This window comes from Condylura cristata, unplaced genomic scaffold, assembly GCF_000260355.1.
Source record: "Condylura cristata isolate star-nosed mole 26May11 unplaced genomic scaffold, ConCri1.0 scaffold00002, whole genome shotgun sequence".
NCBI lineage: Eukaryota > Metazoa > Chordata > Mammalia > Eulipotyphla > Talpidae > Condylura > Condylura cristata.
In genome coordinates, this window is record NW_004567103.1 from 43,140,988 (window position 1) to 43,162,880 (window position 21,893).

Genomic DNA, 21,893 nt, shown 5'->3' on the forward strand with positions numbered 1-21,893 from the left:
GAGCGCCTTTACAATGGCCCTGACCCTGTTTGGTAAGTGCAGCCCCTTCTCTGCGCCACCGCAGGTGGGCCGCGTCCCGGGGATCGGGCGGGGGTCCCGGGAGGCGACGCCGCACCTGGTGTTGGGTGCCGGGCGAGACCGTGGAGTTGGGGCGCCCGGGGCGCGGGACTGGCTCTCTCGCGCCTCTCCCATTGTTTCCTCTCCAGGCAGGGCCGATGGGCGTGTGCTCCCCTGACCAATTCTGGGCTGGAAGGCTCTGAGGTCCTGGGTGCTTTCAAAGGACAATTCACTAAGATGCTAACTTGGGAGCGAAGTTAGCTGGTTGTGTCCAAACCTACGTGTCTTAAGTTGGTAAATAAAGCTCCTGGAAAGTTTATTTATCTTGAACAAGATGTCTGTGCAGTCCCTGGAATTGCCAAAGGCATGTGTTGCTTCCTGTTGGATTTGGGAAGGGTAGTGGGGGCATATTTTCTTGAATTCTGCATATTCCATTGGAAACCAGCAAGTGGAGAACCCAGTATTTGTTAAAACTGAAAATGTTTGCTCTAAAGAATATGAGAGTCGACACAAGAAAGTTGGTTACTGGAAGTAAGTAGTCTCAGGAGAATATCCTTGAATATTTTAGGAAAGAAGTGGTATTTCTGTGATGTAATTTCTCCAGCACTATTGTTTTCAGTGATTGAGACTTCAAGGTGTTTTTTTTTTTTTCTTTTTTCAGTCTGCAGTGACAATGGATTAGGAAGAGGGACTGAAAGATACTTTGTTTCCTTTTTACAAAAAATGGACCGTGGTACATATATACCTCATTATAAGAAAATTCATTATGTTCAAAGTATTCAGTTTTTCAAAGAAACAAAGTGTAATGCTATGTAATTGATAGCTGCTACAGGACCGTCTTAGTAAGTCACAGTATCAAGTTTCCAGTTATGTTTTAATTATGTAATTTAATCAGGCTTGTTATGGGGGTCACTTACATAAATGCTTTTTAATGTAAATAATTCAGAATGAATTAATCTGCTGGAATAAGTGTTGCTTTTATTTAACTGTCTTATCTTGTGAATTACACACAGACTCATAAAATTTCTGGAGGTTCCATGGACCTTTTGTGGCAAAACACACTAGTGAGCCTAAGACACATTTGTCAGTCTGCAGTCTGGGATTGTTATGCTCAACACAGTACCAAAGTGCCATGTCTTAACTTGGTTGATAGGTGTGTTTTGTTTCAATTTTTATTAGTGACATTGTAATTAACATTTATTTACGGTGTGCATCATTATAAATCAACTTGTGTATATACTGCATTAAGTTAATCACTAAAAGCCCACTTGTATCCCTTACCATACAATTGTCCCTCTTTACCCAATTTAATCATCCTCCATCTCCCCTACCCTTCTGGTAAATACTAATTTGGCCCTTATTGTTTTATTTAGTTCACTTGTTTGTTGGTGTCTGGATACACCACATCTGAGTGAAATCATATGGTATTTGTCTTTTCTGTCTCACAGAGGAGAATGTTTCTTTCACTAAACATAATAATGCCTTCTCGGTCCATCTATGTTACTGCCAACAGCAGGATTTCATCATATAGACTTGTATTTATCCAATTGTCTGTCATCTGTCAATGAACGCTTTTTGTTTCCAGCTTTTGACTGAAATGAACTTGAGGGTGTGTGTATCTTTTTGAATTAGTATTTTTGTATTTTTTCAGGTAACTGCCCAGAAATTGAATAACTGGATCATATAGAATTTATATTTTTAGTTTTTGAGGAACCTCCAAACTATTTTCCATGACTGTACCAATTACTGGGTTTCCTTTCATTCTACATCCTCTCCCATACTTGTTGTTTTTTATCTTTTGAATAATAGGTACTTTTTTTTAAAGATTTATTTATTTATTTATTCATACAGAAATGGGGTACAGGCCAGAGATGTGGAGGGTGATAGGATTCACCAGAGACAGAGCGGGGAGCAGAACAGGCAGATCCACGAAGTACACTGCTGAGGAGAGCAGCGGGCGGGTCAGGAGAGGTCTGTTGCGCCATGTGGTCACCTCCAGGGCAGACAGGGATCGAACTCATGCGCAAGTGACTTTAGCTTCTCAGTGTTGTGCTTTAACCCGCTGCGCCACCAGGGAGGGCCATAATAGGTATTCTTACAGGTGTAAGTCTGTAGCTCATTGCTGTGGTTTTAATTTCCCTAATGAGGTGCTTTAAAAAAAAGCTTCTCCAAAGATATACTTTACCAATACACTAGCTAATCTGCACTACAGGTTCGCCTTCTATGGAAAGTAGAGGAGCTCCTGTGAAACCTTTTATTTCTTTTTCAAATAAAAGAGAAAGTTTGCTTTTCCATGTCAAAGCAAACATCATATTCAGATACTAAGCATAGGGGTTTTTTTAAAAAATTTTTTTTTTGTAAAAAGTGGCCTAACACCAACTTTTGAAAAATGGGAGATAGCTACACTTAGTAGAGACATTTTCCGTGTGTGTGGATTTTTTTGGATAAAAGTTAAAATTGATGGGAGGAAAAATGAATGGGAGCTTTACTCCTAGTGATATTTTCTTTTGAAGAAACATTTATCTGACACTATTGTTGCTCATATGTAACTAAAATTTGCAGAAGTGAAGTCTCTTTAAAACTATTTCTGATTAAATTCATTTTCCTTCCTAAGTAGTCTGAATTTTCATTATTTTCAAAGGTGAGGTTTATATATTAATCACTTTTAGAATACTGGCATGCTATATGATTAAAACGGGTAATTCAGGGGAGAACCAAAGTGTGTGATGTTCTTTAAAAAGGATTCCTAACTCATTAGATCTCTTAACTACCGAGGTGGAGATAAAGAATAGAGCGTGAATTTGATCTTTAGACAAAGATATATGGGACCACTCCCAACCCTCAGAATGAGTAAGATATCTTTAACATTTGAAACTCAACTTGTGAAAAAGTAGAATTTAATTTACAAAAGCCAATTAGGTTTCAGTTTTTAAAGTGATTTTTTTTTGTTGTAAAGCAAAGTACACCTCTGTGGGTTTCAGTACTGAAAGAGCATCAGCTGATGTGTGTGTGCAGGCCACCTTCAGTCATCTGGGATGTGTTAAAAATGGTTAACTCCTCTGCCCAGGGACTACAGAACCTTCATTTATTGGGAAAGTGGACTTTAAAGGAACTCCCCTGTGATTCTTAGGCCTACTCATGTTTGAGAATCGTTGTGACAAATAAACAGGGATTTTGCTCAGACTTGCCAAATAAATTCAAAATAATCTTTTGTAAAGAGCGGCCCCCAGAGGTGGTAAGGAATGGATTTTATTTTAAATATTATTACTGTTTAACTGGTTAGTCTTTGAAGCACCTCTATCCCTTTGTATTTACTCTTTTTTTAAGCCAAGGGGGCATTGCCAGAGGCAGTTTGATGGTTTTATTAACACACTAAATGCACACACTAATTGGCTCTCCTTCTCTTGGCTGTGCAGCCTGGCCTGGGGCTTGCTGACTGACAGTTTTTGGAGGAGGATGTGGTGAGACAGCTCAGCCCAGTGGGCCCTGTCACACATCAGCTACACCTGAGCTCCTTGGCACTGCACTGCGAGCTTCCAGAAGCCACTGGACAGCACGTGCTTTGTTTTCTTGTTGCTCCGTTACCAAGATTGGGTATCCAGGTCCTTCTGTGCACCCTATTATCAAGGATTCTGGGTTTTCACCAGTTATGCTTAATTTTGACACACTGGTCTGACTAATGCTGAATGAACTTCTGGGTCCTCCCTTTGATGATCTTGGGCTTTCTGAGAGGTTTGAGGGCAGCTATGCTACCAAATGGGAGATGGCTGCCACCTTTAGACAGAGCAGCAGAAGAGAGGACCTTGATACACACTCTTGTTTTTTTTTTTTTTTTTAATTTTTTTTTTAAGATTTATTTATTTGTACATACAGAACTGGGGTACAGGCCAGAGGCTCAGGGGCGGTGAGAGGCTTCACCAGAGACAGTGGGGAGCAGAACAGGCAGATCGACGAAGTACACTGCTGAGGGGAGCAGCGGGCGGGTCAGGAGAGGTCTGCCACGCCATGTGGTCACCTCCGGGGCAGGCGGCAGGCGGGAATCGAACTCATGCGGAAGTGGCTTTAGCTTCTCAGTGCAGTGCTTTAACCCGCTGCGCCACCAGGGAGGGCCAACACACTCTTGTTTTTTTAATGGAAGATTTGTGGTGCAGGATGGGGGTGGAGGGTGAGCGGATTCACCAGAGACAGAGTGGGGAACAGAACAGGCAGAACTACTGAAATACACTGCTGAGGGGAGCAGCTGGCCAGGTCTGCGGCACCATATGGAGGCTATTTAGGGGTAGAACTCAGGCCCTGGTGGTGATAGGGCTGACAGTAAGCTCTAGGCCACCAGGGAGGCCCTCTGTTCACTCTTAATAGCCACCTGAGAGCAGTAAGATGATTATAATAAAGTTCTGTCAGTTGGTGGCGAAGAAAGGTAGGAAGGAGAAACCAGACAAATGTGACTTACCAGTGTTCAAAATCAGAGCTCAGTTAAGTTCTACAAAGTTCTCCTCAAAGTAACTACTGCCCCGAGCCTGGCTTGTACATGCTGGGTGTGTTAGTTGCCTACTAGTGTTTGGGCCTGGGCTGCTGTGTAAAATACCATAAACTGAGCGGCTTATTCTGCATTTATTTTTCTCTTTTGAGGTAACATAGGTTTACAATACTGTAGTAAGGTTTAGGAGTATTAACCTCACACCTCTGCAGATGTACACCACACCACCCAAGTTCTAATAACCCTCCATCAATATCTAGTTGACATCTGCCTATTCTTTCAACCATTCCCCCTCTGCTAATAACCACCATTTTGCTGTCAGAGTTAAAGGCTTGGTTTGATTGCTTGCTTCAGTGTTCACATGAGTGTAATCATGTAGCGTTTTCATTTCTCTTTTTTTTTAGAATTTTTTTTAAAGATTTATTTGTGCATACAGAACTGGGGTACAGGCCAGAGGTGCAAGGGCAGTGAGAGGATTTACCAGAGACAGAGTGGGGAGCAGAACAGGCAGATGGTGGAAGCAAACTGCTAGCTTCTTAGTGCTGTGCTTTAACCCGTTGTGCCACCAGGGAGTGCCCTCATTTCTCTTTTTGACTTATTTCACAGTTATTTCTCAGAGCTGTGGAGGCTGGGAAGTTCAAGGCCAACGTACTGGCCTGATGGGGGCGTCCCTCTGGCCTGCAGATTCTAGCTTCTTACTGTGACCTCACATGGTGGAGATAGAGGGAGAATGAGCTCTGGTCTTGACTGCGCACCAGTCCTGTCATGAGGACTCCATCCTCAATTCTGATTACCTGCAAGGGCCTTCCAATACATTGGGAGTTGGGACTTTGGAATATGAATTTGGGGTGGGAGGACTCAATTCAGTGCAGAGTAGCCATCAGTAGAGTCTAGTTTTGCATTTCTTTTTGCTTCATCTTTTACGTTAAGTGAAATTTGTAGGAAATATATTTTGTTTCTACTTAGTCAGCCTTGCTGCTTAAAGGGTATTCTTAATGCATATTTCTATTTCATTCTGTGCTAGAACAACCAGATCCTAATCTTTTCTGATTTTACAGTCTCAGAAGCTGCAAGCATATATTCTTGAAAGTTCAGGAACTTGCAAGCATTTTTCTTTACCTTTCAGATGACTCTATCCCTTACCTTTCTGATGAATCATCAGCATAAATACAGGTATTTTAAATACTTTACTCCTAAAAATTATCCAAATGCAATTCACAGTCTGCTCCCTCACTAGTTCAAATACCTATAGCTTTGTACAAAAGACACCATCTCTGTCTTCTCAGAGCCTTATCTTCTAGAACTATAGTATTTGCACCTAAATGCCCATTTCCATTAAGGGACTTCCTAGGAGGAACTTCCACCCCTGCAGAGAAGCACAATTCCTCCAATAATTGCTGGGCTGGACAGAGAGTCCAGAAAGTCCTAAAAAGTTTAGGACTTTTTAGCTGGTGTAACTGGTCGTAATACTACAGTCTTAGTTGGCAGAACTGGGTGAAAAGCCTCCCGTTGGGATGTTCCTGGACAGCAATTTCTGTTACTTGTAGCTTTACAGCCCAGGTGACATTGGAGCTGAGTGACAGTCCAGTGGCTAAACCATGAGTAACTCACTGTCTGAGTAGAATTAGCTCTAGCTAGCATTGCTCCCTCTCTGCATGTATTGTTTTCCTCTTATTAGCATTTACTCATCATCATCACTGCTGTGGGTCACCTCCAGAAGTTAGCATTGCACTGTCATTTCTTTCTTTCCTCAGCTCCTTTCCTTGCAGACTGTCTTCTGCAATGCTACTTAGCACCTCTCTACCCTGCCCACCGCCTGTGGGCTTCTTTGCAGAGATCCTTGGGGTCAATTCAGTGGAGATGGCATGTTCTTTGTGATGCAGTTAGGAAATTTTCCCACAGCTGACCTGACATTAAAATTTATTCTAAAGTCAAGTGTACATATCTGACATGACTTTTTTTTTTTTTTATCAAAAGCTAATTCTATAGGAAATTCCTACTTGAATACAGTCTTTGCTGACATTTTTATTTTGCAAAAGTGGTTGGTCAAAGGAGAGGGAGTTATCTAAGCAGCTGGATGAGCCAGCGAAGACAGTCCAGTTGCTTTTCTTAGGAAGTTTCTTTTCAGATAGCATTAAAATCACCATTCTTATTTAAAGGTCAGTCATAGTTCTTCCCTCGCTGGTGCCAAAAGCTCAGTATTTCAACTTTATATATTTTCTAAAGTGTAGAGATTTGGTCCCTGATAAATATAAAAGAGATGAAACAATTATGGCCCCAGTAATTAATAGTCCCCACTATTAAAATATGGCTCTGCTACTAGTAGTCACCATTTATGTACAGTGAAAAAGTATATTAATGATGCTGTCTTTTGAATCACCTATGTCCTTGCAAGTGACCTTTCTCTAAGCAGCCTACTTTTTGAAAATAGAAGGTAATGATACATGTAATTATAAAAATTTGAAATATTTGTTAAGGAGAATTTGTTTCTTTTCTGGATCATAATTTCTCAACTTTTAAAAAATTACCCTCTGTAAGTAGCCTTTTGTATATATAGATATTTTTTCTTACTGGTTCTCTCCTTGAAACTTTAATTTCAGAGATATATAGTGTGTTTCTTTATGGACCGTATTTGTATCAACTTCATGTGTAAAGAGAAAGATTTTTTGACTCCCAGAAAGCAATTTTTGCTTCTTTTGAGAACCATTTTCCCCCATTTGGCATACATGTTTTAATCAGAAACAGTCACAAAAGGGTTAGTTAAGCAGGAGAATACTATTTGGTTATGCTTTGTATGTGAATACTATTTGGTTATGCTTTGTATGTCGAATAATAGTAGTGATGAGAAGTGATATTAGTATAACAGGTTACATTTTACATCCTGTTGGTGTTACCTAAGAATTAGTGTTTTTTGTCTTATTGAGAGCAGCCGTAATCAAATATGGATGGAGTGCGTAGCTTTCTCAAAGTCCACTGAAGAATAATAATTCTTTTGATATGGGTAGTTGATGTTTACTCAGTTTCATATAAAGTATCAACAATGGTACTTTTAAAAGACTTAATTGTTTACCAGCAGTTTATAAACCAAATGAAACCCAATTCTGGATCAGCCTTGAGCCTGATCTTCAAACCAGATTACCTAGAAAATGATTTCCATCACATTTGATTTTTATTTATTGATATATTCTTACTGTTCTTAAAAAAAAAAAAGAGTAGGGTGGTATGTATGTCTCTATCTTACATTGAACAATCACTAGAAAAAAACAATCATATCTGGCAAAAATTTCCAAATATACATTCTAATTTAGCTCCTTTTTAATATAGTACTTTGTGACTATATTAAAAATTGCTGGGTTGTGTAGCATACTTTGAAAGGGTGAATTTTATTATATGAATTATACCTCGTGCTGTTGCTAATTTGAAAAAATTACCTGAGGGGAGAGAAACAAATAGAACAGAAAATTAAGTTCAAATTAAACTGAAATAAGGTTTTATAAGAAAATGGTCTTTATATGCAGGAGTCTTTTAGAACTTTTCACATTTTAGAAAGTTTTGTCCTTTAATTCCCCCAAGAAATAAGTTTAGATGTCTGCCTGTTTTACATTTGGGCAAGTAAGCTCTTTTCGGAAAGAGTTGATGCCGGCAATTGAGTGATTTGTGGAGAAGGGAAGATGAGTCAGCTGGGGCCTGTCGTAATGCCAGTTGCTTCCTGGAGTGGCACATGGCCACCTCATTGTTTGTCCAGCTGCACTGACAAACTGCCTTTCCCTTTCCACTGCGACTTTTAAACTGAATTTAACTGGGCCGCCTATGGTGTACATGGTGTATCATGGTGTACAGCGAACAGAAAAAGGAGGGAGTCCAAGAAACGTCTCTGCTTGACTAGATGGTCATCACCACAGACTTGACATTTCAGAAACTAATGAGTCCCCTGTTGTTTAAATGAAATCCTATTTTTTACACCCTTATTATTTTGACTAGATAGAATTCTCACCTCAGGTGTGGTCGCTGCGTCTCTCCCTGACAAAGCATCCATAGGCCTCTAGCATAGCTCATTGTATTTATTCCCCTTCTCACCTCTCACCCTCTTCTGGACACTGCAGATCTGTGGCCAACTTCCAAGGCTTGGTTTTGGCTTTTTATTTTAGTTTTTTCATGTCATTGTTAATTTTGTGATTTCTCCCTAAGGTGTGTTCCCCATAGTAGTCAATGAGTCCTCTTAAGCTGCTAATCTTTCTCAATTTCCCCTCTTCTGCCCCTAAATTATATTCTTTCTATTTTGTACCTTCTGTATAGAATGTTGCCATTGTTTTTCAGCTCCTTAATATAGTGGTGCTCTATTGGCTCCTTCGTCAAGTTGACTTTAAGATTTGAAATAACTTATGCTCAGTAGAACTGACAGGAAGTGGTGGAGTTGCGTTCTTGAGGGGTAGGTCAACATCTGCCCCACTGAAGTAGTTCCCCTGCAGCTCCTCAAGGTGAATAATTTTTCACTATTAATGTTAAAGTATTTTTGCTACAATAAACTTATACTATAGATAGCATGAAGGAATGATTTTAATTTGGGGACTGAAGATCTTAAAAGTACTGAGACAGCATGCATTTTGGCTGAGGGAATGCCACTGAAAGAGAGTTGCAGTTTTTACTTGGGTTGCAACATTACTGAGACAGGTAGGAGGGGGTACAATGAGCAAAACAGTAAAAAGCACAGGGTATTTGAGGTTGGGGGAATGAATGGAGGGTACTGTATAAAGTGAGGGAAGGAAGCAGACACTGTCTATTTCAGAATTTTTCTGAGATGTATCTCTGAAGCTTGAGATGTGCTTTCCTGTTTTGTGATTTGTTTACTCATTTGTTTGGTGACTATTCACTGAACGATTACTATGTGCCAGGCATATATTACTCCCGCTCCTCAAGGAACTTATTTTTGCTGTAAAAGGAGTCAGACAATAAAAAGCTGTATCATATGTCATAGGGCTCTGGCATTTTGACAATAAGTAAAGCAGCATGAGGGGATGGAGACAGCTCTGTGGCAGAGTGGCTGAAACAGACCTCAGAGGCAAGGCACATTTTGAGCACTGACTCAAAAGAAGTGACAAAATAAGTCATGTGAAGTGAAGTGAGAATCTTTGCATGGGACAGACTTTGAGGCAGGAAATGTGCTGGGCAATTTGGAGAAGCAGAGAAGGGCCAGTGTGCTTGGGGCAGAGTGAGTGAACTAGAGGAAGTAGCAGGAGAGGAGGCCAAGAGGTCTTAGGAGACCCCATCTCTTCTGCTTCCTGGAATGTCGTGTACCCAGCTGTGCCCAGCCACGCCCCAAGCTGTGGGTTTCCTCTGCTGTCTTTAGCCACTACCAGGTACTGATACATTCTGGTTCCTCAATAAATGACGACTATTATGGCAAGGGCCTTCTTTGTTTCTTAAATTTGGGAGTTAATTTTAAGGCCCAAATCCATGTTACGTCACCTCTGTCTTTCATTATTTTTGTTCATTTCAGTTGGGTAGCTCAGGACGTGTGTCACTGTATCACATGGAATCCGTACTCTAATGTGGATTTCCCAACTGGAAGCCTGCAGAGGGTTGATAAATGGCAATCTCCTTGAGGTTTAACTGTGGTATTACTAAGCACCAGCAGATGTTTCTAAATAATTTTGCGTACTGGGATAACAAATTCCACTTCATTAAAGTATTGTCCCTTTTCATTTCAACGATACAAAGGAATTGCACATAAATCAGCTGGCTATTTCATGTTTTACCCTCACGGTAGGAAACATGATCACATTAAATAGGAATTCAGTATGAAAATGGCAAACGTAACCTTTTAGCAGTCTGAAAATAAAGACAACGTAATTTTTCTCTCATAATTTGCGCTACATGAACATTTTCACAATAATTTGCGCTACATGACCATTTCCGTTAATTTTCACATTTGTTAGAACACCAGGTATAAGTGACAGTGTAAACACTGATATTTTAAAAGAATTAAGGAATATTTTGTTACTAATACTTTTCATTGTTTCAGAAGGATTTTGAGGTGGTTTTCAAAAAAAGGCACAATACAAGAAGGTTGAAAACACTAAGCTCAGTTTCCCTCTCTTGTCTCATGAGCTTTTCCCTGCCCCTCAGATGGTTGGCTGTGTTGCAGCCAAGCTTTCCTGCCCCGCTGAGAACCCTTTCCTCACTCAGCATCCAGCAAAGTCATCAAAAGCTAGCAGGGGTGTTTATTGCAAAAGTGAAAGAGCTTGCCGTTAAGTCTCCCTTTCCTGGTTAACCTTCTTATCTTTGACTCTTGCCTACACCCATAATTTCCCAGGCACATTATTTTATCATAATTGGTTATAAGGTACTTGGGAATGCCTTTCAGGGCTAGTAGGAGAAAACTGACACAAGTTAAAATAAGGAAGACTATTCAAGACTATGGCAGGACTGTTGCAATGAGAGAGATGGAACTTAACTCTGAATCTCAGAACAAGTGGGGGTGCAGGTGTAGGTTGGCGTGGGTGACAGACATTTACTAGAAGAGACCGCAGAAGTAGGGAGTGCTTTCCAAATGGACCTAAGAATATTTTAAAAAAACAAAATGCAAGTAAATAAAATACAAAGAATTTTATTGGCTTTATTCAAGGATCATGAATCTAGCTGGCAGCATCCCATCTTGCAGATAGAGGAAAGGAGCCTGAAAATGAAAGACTTAAAGGCAGAAGGGAGTGGAGAGTGTTTAGTATAGACCAGGTACTTCCACATTGGCTAGTTTAAGATTTATATTCCTGAGTGAGGCTGTAACTGTCAAGTGTTAGCTCTCACTTTGGTGACGTGGTGCTCAGTACCTAAAACTCCACTTTGGACTGTTTTGTCTGTCTCTCTGTTTTTTTTCTTAAATGGGATTATTGCTAAGGGTAGGTCAGAATGATCAGTTATCAAGGATAAGGAAATAATAATTTTAATTAGATGTCACCAGTGTTTGGCTGTCAAAGGGGTGGGCAGAATTCTGTCAGATCTAATTTAGCAGGCCTAGCAAACTGGAGGGTGGTGGGGGCTGAGGGTGAGGTCTAGAGGAGAAGAGGACTTAAAGGAACCCAGCTTAGTTTTAATAGAGGAGAGACTCCTGTCAGAACCTTATGCTCTGCTTCTGATGTACTGGAGTGCTTTGTTAATTAATGGCCAGTAAAAGTAGCTTTTTCTCATTTCTCATGTTTGATCTTTCTGAGTACTATGTGATAGTTTGATTGCATCTTTCTCAAACTTCAACACTTACATTTTATTGCCTGTTCCTTTCTCCTCTTTCACTTGTCACTGCTGTTATCTAAATGTTAGTATTTTTCAAAAACTGACCTCTGCCCGGGGAGCATAGGCTTCAAGGAGAGCAGGTGTGGATGCCCTCCCATGCTTCCAGCTCTCTCTCAGGATTTCCTGCTGATCCTCCAGACTCCACCTATTCCCAGATCTAAATCCTCAGCGTTCCTTTTCCATTCTCTCAGCCTTTGCCTCGGATACCCAGTCAGCTGCTAACTCTGTAGACTGATCTTTGCAACAGATTCCATCTGCTCTTTGCTCTTTTCCACTTCTTGCCCTTCCTCTCCGTCCTCAGCCGTGTCCTCTGCTGCCCATTCTGGAGCAGTCCTTTCATCTTCAGAATTATGTTACCTGCTGACCGACGAGGACTTTGTCCATGTGTTCCTTTATAGCAGTTTTGTGCCTTAAATTTGTCATGTCTTTTCTAGGTTGATGGTTACTGTAAGGTAAGATTCATTCTCATTTCTGTACTTACAGTGCTGAGCATAGTGCTTCACAATGAGTAGGTACTCAAAAATATTTAAGTGAATAAAATGGTCCTCAAACCATAGCATCTTTGTAGTTTAACAGTTTCTGGAGTATAAATGCCTTCATTTTCATTTTGTAATTTCTCTGTAATTTGGTTATGCCTAAAGTGAGAAATAGCAAACATATACATATCTCAAGATTGTTCATAAATTGATTTTGTTGCCTAATTATCTTATTTTCAGTCTTTCTGTTCCTTCAGTATTGTCTCATGTCAAGGGCAGATATATAATTTACTTTGGGGATTTTTCAACTTTTTTCAAAAGTGTCTGGTAAAATTCAGGTTGGATTTATACTGCTTTATTGTCTGTTAAAAAAAAAGCCTCTTCATTCAACTTTTAAGGCAGAGGAGAAGGAACGTGAAGCAGTTTTTGCAAATCCAGGACTCATTAATCCAGGTCATTTTGCTGGGTCCTTTTGTTGCCTGGAAACCAGTATCCAAGAAGAGACAGAATCCTCCTTTGTGGAGTGGAGGACCATGAATTTTGGGGAGGTGATTGGTACTTCTGGTTTGACGTGTGTTCTTTATAGACCTTTCCAGGCCATTAGCAATGAGATGGTGAAGGGCACCATATCTCTGCAAGCCTCCCTTTCAGACTTTGTGGGTTAGCCAGTCATAGGTTGGTTGCCCATTAGTCCTCCATGAAAAAGCTGTCATATTAAATGTTTTCAAAGTTGCTGAAAACAACCTAAAAATTCATGCTAATGATGGTTTTTTACAATGTGTTGAAACCTGAAAATAAAGACAAGCAAGTGAAATACATGATATTTCATGTGTTATGGAAAAAAAAGTTGGTGAATTAGATGTTGCCTGTCCTATAAGTTATTTTTGGTGCATTGCTTTTTTATGTCTTTGGCACTTGTTAATCTCAGATTTGGATGCAAAAAGATGCTCATTATATAGATGTGCATAATTGTAAAGATGACAGAGAACCGTAAAGGCACAATTCAACATTTCCCCCTACATCATAATGTTTAAAAGTTAACCAGAAACTGTTACATTCCTTGAATGAAAAGTGATTCTCAACTTGTCAGTTCACTCTTTTTAGTTGAAGTTACAAGGGTGAATCATTTCAAAGAACAAGATAGATTAATAATATAGTAATAAAAGGAAAGGAGAAAATAGTGCTGTGGAGCAGGGAGTCTTGCAGGATACACGGAAGCCTGTCATCCTGAAGTTTTCAGACAGATGGCTCTGTAGTTTTTTGGAGAGAGACAGAGCCTCTTTCTTGAGCTGAACCATCCCCGCCTGCTGTTCCTAGGTCTCTCCTGATGGGGGAGCTCTTGCTCTCTCACATTTAGCCTCTCTCCAACTCTCTTCCCCATTTCCTTCCTTCCCTCCCTCACCTTTTCCCTTCTCTCTCCTATGCTCTTTCTCTCTCAATACACCTTCCTCTGCCTCAGAGATCGTTTTGGGTTTCCCTTTGTACAACAGAAAACTCCCAAGTTTTGCATTTCAGAACATAGTTTTAAAAGATGAAAAAAGGATGAATTCTCTCTAAACCTCCAGCCATTGTTGCATTATTAACCAGTAGCAAAATTTAGATTTTTTTAAAAAGTAGAAAATTAGGGAAAATTCGCGTAGCACTGCTCCAAGGAATTCTAAGACTTGAAATTGGGTGCCACTGCACACTCCTGCTTCCCTTCAAAAGAAGCACAAGGAAAAAGAACCCTGAATGAAAAATTAAGGAGGTTAGAAAGCAAAAACTAGGGCCACATGTTTTAGTGGGGGAAGTAACATAGATAATAGAGAATGTTGAAGAATTTCCTCATTTTAAGTGTTAGTAATTAGTTTAGGTCTTCAAAAAAAAGCATAGTATGGGCCAAAGAAAACTTATCTTTGACCTGCTGGTGGTACATCTCCAGCCACTATGTACATAGAGTGTTAATATTTCCTCTCTAATTTTATGAAATAATAAAATCAAACTATTTCCAAAGTCAAAAAAGAATCACAAGAACATGACTATTAACTTTGTTTTTTTTAAAATACATATTTATATAGTATAAAATTAACTCTTAACTATTTGTAAACTTTTGCTTAAATGATACAACCCTCCCCCAAACCTCCAGGATGGATCTGTGGGTGTACCTATTAGGGCCATTGAGTTTTAGAACTCTTGGTCACTTTTTGGATTGTGTTTATGAATAGCAAGACCTTCCCTACCGCCCCCCGACCCTTTTGGGTAAGATATTGTTTTAAGTGTTTGTCACCCTACAGAATTAGGGGGATGATTCTGACTTCTCCACTGACTAGATGCTTTTTTAATTCTTTTGGCATATCATGTTGGAAGTCTCCGTAATTGCATAATAGTACTTTCCAATCTAACATTGAAGAAGTATAAAGATCAAATGTGTTTAGGCTTTAAGTGTTTCCAGTGCTTAAGAAGGAGGATCATACCTCAAGTTCATAAGGGAACTTCATTGCTGTTAGTCGTATTGGACCCTAGACAATTAACCCTTAATGAATATTTGAATTAAAGTAACACTTTGACTCTTTTTTGTTTGTTTGTTTTCAGGAAGGTAGTTAATCCATCATTTTAATATTAAGACTCATACATATGTATATGTGTACTTCACATATGATAGAATCAAATCCAAGTTTTTAAAAAAATATAGTTTATTTTTACATCATTTTGTGCCTTTTAACACTTTGACTCATATTGAATATTTTTATGATTTGCTTCTAGAACTATACTAATGAATTGTGTAAAATATTTTCTAAGGAGTCCACAAGATGGCACTTGCCAACCTGCTTCCTCTGTTTTTCCTTAGTTTAGGGAAATTTGGGCAGGAGTTTAAGAAGGGATAGCTAAATATTTGTGTACTTCAGATGCTAAAGCTTAGCTTGCCAGATGCTTGAGGCAGGACTCCTTAAAACAATGACTCCAATTGGACACTGAAAAGTGTCCATTTCTAGTCTTTATTACACAAAGGGCTGCCTCCATTTGTGTAAGGAATGATTTATGAGACATACATTCAACACAGTTTCTGGACATCTTAGTAATAATTGGCATTTTCTTCATAAGGATCTGGCCATTAGTGATCGTTCCAAAATAATTGTTCTGTTTTCTTTTTAAAAATAGGAATATGTAGTTAGTTGGACAGTAGTTTGGAATTTCTAATTGTGAGTGGATTTGAAATGAATGGAGTTACGAATGAAATTTAGTAAGTGGAACAGTGATGAGGGGCTTCAGGAATCTACCCAACCATAACAGGAATTAATTTAGACTTTTTTTTTAACCATTGTGTATTTAGCATTTAATACCATTTTGCATGTTTGTTATTTGTATTAGCATTGTTGTTAGCGAAGGGAATTATGCAGAAATTATGTTGACTTTGGAAAGGTACATGTTATGTTCATGAACGACTGCAGCAGGAAAGTATATGCAGTAAAATTTCGAGCAAATTAGGCTAGTCCTGTAGCTTTCCATAGGTCTGATTTTTCTCAAGACTTATCATAAAAGCGATCAAATATCATGGAATAAGAACAGTAAAGGGAACTTTCTGTTGACAAGTAAATTGACTTCAAAATCTAAATTGAAGCTTACGACCAAATAGTTTGGAGGGCTGTGTAAGTACTCATTTTTCACCATTATTATGAAGGTTTTGAAGAAAGAATCTATTATGTATGAATAATCGCTAGACTTCTTTTTAAAGACAATTATTGTGTGCACTGGCTGCTCAGCTGTGTAATAAATGTGTTTTGTGGGCAGGCTGCACATTGAAACCATCCCGTTGTTAACTTGCCCTTTCCTATTTCAAGGGCTTAGCGTTGGGTTTCATATTGCCGTCATTTACATTATACCATTCTGCACAGGGCCACCTTTAAAAAGGGTTTATAAAACCTAATCTCCTTCAAGTCCAGTCATTTTTTATGGCATCTGTCTAAACATTGAATTTAAGCTAAATTAATTTCTGAGCTGAGGAACTTCTGGAGAAACATCAGTCAGAGAAAAGTAATAGCAGAGCAAATTGGGGGACACACACAGAGCACACAGGACTGCTGGCATCTTTAACTCGTGAGAGTTTAGGATTTTATTTTTAAAGGGCTTTGTTTTTCCATTGATAGAATGAAAATCGTTCTTTCAAGCGTGCCAATTTCCAGTTTGTTTTTTTTTCTGGAATTCTAAAACATTTTGAAAGTGGACAAAGAATGCTTCTCTCCTCAAGAAATTCCTTCTCTTTAGACTCAGCCTATATTTGAGATCAAGTAGAAATTAAATGACTCAAACTGAAATATATTCTTCCTGGGTCAGTTCCCTTATTCCTTTGACAATGTAATCATGTATATAATTTTTAAGGAGAGGATTTGTCTTTGCAGTTGAGTTCGGTTTTCTTCTATGTGCATGAAACCTAAAGTTTGATTTCAGACTCAGGTGTATCTCCCTCATTTCTTGTAATCCATTCTTGTTGACATGTTAAATTTATGTTTGGACCCCCCGGAAGGGTTTTTTTTTTTTTAAGATTTATTTGTTTATGCATACAGAGCTGGGGTACAGGCCAGAGGTGCAGGTACAGTGAGAGGATTCACCAGAGACAGAGTGGGGAGCAGAACAGGCAGATCAACAAAGTACACTGCTGAGGGGAGCAGCGGGTCAGGAGAGGTCTGCCGTGCCATACCAGTCAGCTCCCTGGCGGGGCATTGAACTTGTGCTGCAATGGCTGCGGAGAGCTTCATAATGCAGTGCTTTAACCAGTTGCGCCACCAGGGAGAGCCCCAATTTTTCATTTTTAAGGTAAAGTGAACTAAACATGAAAAACGCATGATAGATTAATGTACTTCAATAAAATGCACAAATAAGGAAAATACCGAAGTTATAGGCTTGGTAAATTACTTTAAGTGAACTATTACTCTAGTCAAGAAATAGAACATTAACAGCATTCTTAATTGCACCCCTTGGGACCTCTCTGTCACCACTTCTGCCTCCCTGGAACTTACCAATGTCCTGGAACATGTCATTTAACACTGTAGATTAGTTTTGCCTGTGTATTTATTATTATTATAAAAGTTTATTTTTACAGCATTTATGTCTTTTCCATCTCAGTTGTAATCCCTGTGGGCTGTGTAATTTTTTAAAATTTAAATAATAGTTTATTTTTACATCATTTTCTCTTCACTCTTCTCTGCCCCCTTCTGGTAGCTTCAGTTCTACAGTCGGATTTCTAGGGTTTGTTCTAAATTTCTAGAATTCTTATGTATCTTGAACTTAAAAAACCAGATTAGCTTCTTCATTGAGTTTCTTAAATAGACTTGTGAGCACATTAAAATATATCATTTGATGATGATACCGATCTCTAATTTAGTTTTCTCTCTTTTTATGGTCTCACAAAAAGTTATATCTAAGGTACAATATTGGGCCAAGTTTACATTCTAGGATGTTTATTTAACTGATCTTTTTTTAAAAAGTTTTAAACAGTTTTCTTAATTTGCAATTTAGCTCGATCTCTTTATTGTTCCTATCTGAAACATATTTTCTGTCTAATTGGGGCTTTTCCTTCAAAACTTGTATGATTACATGCTAAGTATTTTAAAGGAATGCCAGATTAATTTAATGATAACACTCCAACCAAAAATCTCAGTTCGTCATTCCTTTTTGCCCCCACAGTCAACTCAGAAAACCTGTCTGTTGGCAGCATCTGGTCATCTGTTTCATTGCAGAATTTCTTAAGAAATGTGAAGGTTTTGGTTCATTTATTCACAATGGTTTACTTACTTACAAAATCATTATTTTTGTACATCTTAAGCTTTTAAAGATGACTGGTGTTAATTATTACTGATTCATGCGTTGTGCTTGAGAAAAGAGATAGTATCCTAATTACAATTAGAAAATCAGGTCTGCCTCATGAGGACTTTTTAAAAAAATTATTTGTACTTCTAAATGTACTTGAAGCTTAATTAAAATCAGCTTTCTTCCTTCTAACTCATGCATGTTCCTACTTGGAAATAGTTTCACAATCATCATAAGTAAAGAGTGCAAATTTTCACATGCAAAAACAAAACTTTGTGGTTTTGTAGTTGTCATGGGAACTCACAGTGTCAGTGAAGTGAAAATAAATGCAGTGTTTACAAACCTGATCAAATAAAATTTCAGCAGGAAGTTAAATTGATATGTGGGAATCTGTGGGTTTGGCTATTTATTTATTTACTTATTTTAAAGATTTATTTGTGCATACAGAACTGGGGTACAGGCCAGAGGTGCAGGTACAGTGAGAGGATTCACCAGAGACAGAGTGGGGAGCAGAACAGGCAGATCGACAAAGTACACTGCTGAGGGGAGCAGCGGGCGGGTCAGGAGAGGTCTGCCACGCCATGTGGTCACCTCTGGGGCGGGTGTCGAACTCATGCTGCAGTGGCTTTAGCTCCTTAGTGCTGTACTTTAACCAGCTGGGCCACTAGGGAGGGCCCTTATTTTTTGTTTTAAGTAAATAAGCAAACAAACCAAACACCGTTTCTTAAGGTGAAAACTGTTTTTCTTGTGAATTTTGTAGCTGGGTCTTTCTCCCTTCTTGGGGAACTAAAGATAGCAGAGGTTGTGCTAGTGTTCTCAGCCTGTCTTTCCCCGCCCCCAGAGCATTCACTTTTTATTGTTCACTTATAGTTGAATATAAGAATAAAATCCTAGTAACTTAAAAATGCCAAAAGTGTCAGTTATTTTTGTAAGAAGCACTTCTACTCTTAGGGCCTTCATGTCCTCTCCTTCCCCCAGAGAATAGCAAGAATCAGTTGGTGGAAAAGATATTCCATATTATTCCTTCTCAAATTCTGTTCTGCTTGGGTTATCGGTGACCAGGTCTTGCCAACAGACAGGTTTTCTGAATTGATTGTAGGGGAAAAAAGAATGGAGAACTGAGATTTTGATTTGTGTGTTATTATTAAGTTGCTCTTGCCTTAATTTAAAATCTTAGCACATAACCCTGAAAACCTTTCATTGATGATGAGTGTTTTATTCAATAAAACAGCGATTCTGGCACCAAGAACAAGTTATTCATATTATGGTTGATACATGATGATACTTTCTAACTTAATACTTTTGTTTCCAAGGGGCTTTAATTTAGCCTGATCAAGTTCTATGTAAAATATACTGTGTTCATAAAATTCAGTAAATGACAGACTCAGGTTGAAGTTGGCTCTCCTAGTATTTGTAATTAGCAGTTCTATTCTAGAATGTCTCCTATTGCATTGTGATTATTTAATGTCTTCAGCATTTACACCAAGAAATTCTCAAATACAGAGACTATCTTATTCATATTTATTGCTATATAAGTTAGCTCTTATTCTTACCTATAGTTGGTACTTAATGTTGGTTTGAAGGATAGCTGAAAAGAGAAATGAAATTTTGTCTGATTAACGGTGATATTTTTCTTCTCTTGAGGCACTAAAAAATTGACTATCTTTTTTTTTTATTTCCAGGGTATTTTGAACTCATTTCATTATGTAGACAGCCTAGAAGGCTGCTGAGTACAATTTAAATGTATGATGTATCATTAACTACATTTCACACTAGAATTTATTCAAGATGTATTTGAAATCTAGAATCTTTATTACATTTTTGACAAAGGCAAGTACAAAAAGAACCAACAGTGATAAACTAGAACTAGTTAGAGATGTGTTTTGAGCCTGGAATTAGTATTTACAAAATGGATTTGTCTCCCCATGTGACCCAGGGCAGTCTGAATCACCTGTGGTAGGCTTGTGGAAATGTCAAACTTGGATCACGGCTGATTTCAAGGATATGTGACCTGTGCAGTTTTTCAGGGCTCCCCACCTAAAAGAACTTTGCTTTTGATTTAGTGCTCTTCTGTTGCCATCTTAAAATTCTTGCTCTTATTGAGGTAGCATTGGTTTACAATACTATTTATGTAGAAAAGTATAGGATGTATACTTAGGAAGCGTAGTTAACACACCATAGTCTACCCAGCACCCATAGACAACTGTGATAGGAGATTGTGTTCCCTCCTCTCTCTCCTCTCCGTTCTCTCTCTTCTTTCTCCCCTTCTTGAAGCCTCTGTCCTGCCGTCACCTTCCTAGGGTCTGTTATTAGTTTGGCTGCATGTGCCCTTCTAATTAGTATTTTTGTATTCATTGGGTAGATCCCTACAAGTGGATTTGCTGCATCATATGGTAAATCCATTTTTAATGTTTGCTTGTTGTTCCGGTGTTTTTGTTGGTAATGGGTCATTCTTACAGGTGTGAGACAGTGTCCCATTGTGGTTTTGATTTGCATTTCCATGACAGTAAGTGATGATGAGCATGCTTGTGCCTGTTGGCCATCTGTATTTCACTGGAAAATGGCCTGTGTGCACATTTTTTGCTTGAGTTGTTTTTTTGAGGTGTATTTTAGATCTTGGGTATCAATCCCTTGTTTGATATTTAGTGTGCACATGTTTTCTCCCATTTGTTAGTATGTATTTTTTATTTCTTTTGCTGCACAGAATCTTTTTTAGATTGATGTAATTTCAATTATTTATAGTCTGTTGCTTTCCTGGTTGTTGGAGATGTATCATCAAAGACATCACGGAAGCCTATGTCATGGAGTGTTTTGTCTATGTTTTCATAGACAAATGTGGTTTCAGATTTTATACCCAAGTCTTTTATTCATTTTGAGTTGACTTTTGTGTATGATGTGAGATAATGGTCTAGTTTCGTTCTTTTTGCCTGTGGCTTTCTAGTTTTCCCAACACCATTTGTTGAAAAGGGTTTCCTTTCTCCAGTGGCTCTTTTGTTGTGGTTTAACTGTGCTTAAGTGTGGGCTTATTTCTGGACTCTTAATTCTATTCCCTTTGGTGTATCTGTTTTTGTTCCAGTGCTGCACTATTTTGATTATTGTAGCTGTGTAGTACAGTTTGAAGTCATTCAGTGAGGTACCACCCTTCTTCCTTCTTTTTTTTTTTTTTTTTGGTCACTCCTGCTTTGGCCCTTTGGGGTCTTTTGTAGTTCCATATGAATTGAAATTCTTAATTAATTTTTTGAAGATTTATTTATGCCTACAGGAACTGGGGTATAGGCCAGAGGCTCAGAGGATGAGAAGTTCACCATAGATAGAATGGGGAGCAGAATAGGCAGATGTACTGAAATACATTTCTGAAGGGGACAGTGAGTGAGACAGAAGAGATCTGCTGTTTCATGTAAGTTATTACCCTGGTTGGGGATTGAACTCATGTTGCAGTGGCTGGCAATAGCATGATAGCACTGTGTCTTTAACCCCTGCACCACCAAGGAGACCCTGAAATTCTTAATTTTTAAAACATTGGGTCAAAAATTACGTAGCAGGTCCTGACCAGAATCATCAACAATCACAGAAATACAGATAGTAGACAGTCTACAAGGCAAGTGGTCTAGATTTTTTTTTTTTTAAATAAAAGGGAAACCATTTCTTTGAATGAGCATAGACTCATAGAATTTTAGGATTTAGAGATGACCTCAGTAAACATAGCATTGTGTTTTAAGAGCCTGAAGTGGTCTAGATTTTAAAAACACTACAATGAACAATGTTTTTAAAAGAGAGGAACAGGAAATGTTTGTGAATAAAAAATACTAAGA

General features: G+C 38.6%; 1 protein-coding gene across 1 annotated transcript in view; it reads left to right on the forward strand.

The window, feature by feature from the left end:
* The first annotated feature begins 10 nt into the window (after positions 1-10).
* CHN1 (chimerin 1) overlaps positions 11-21,893 on the forward strand; it is a 154,011-nt gene continuing 132,128 nt past the window's right edge. The window contains exon 1 of the mRNA XM_004674510.2: positions 11-32. Within this exon, the coding sequence (XP_004674567.2) occupies positions 14-32 (19 nt within the window). The 5' untranslated portion in view covers positions 11-13. The remainder of the gene's footprint in view (positions 33-21,893) is intronic.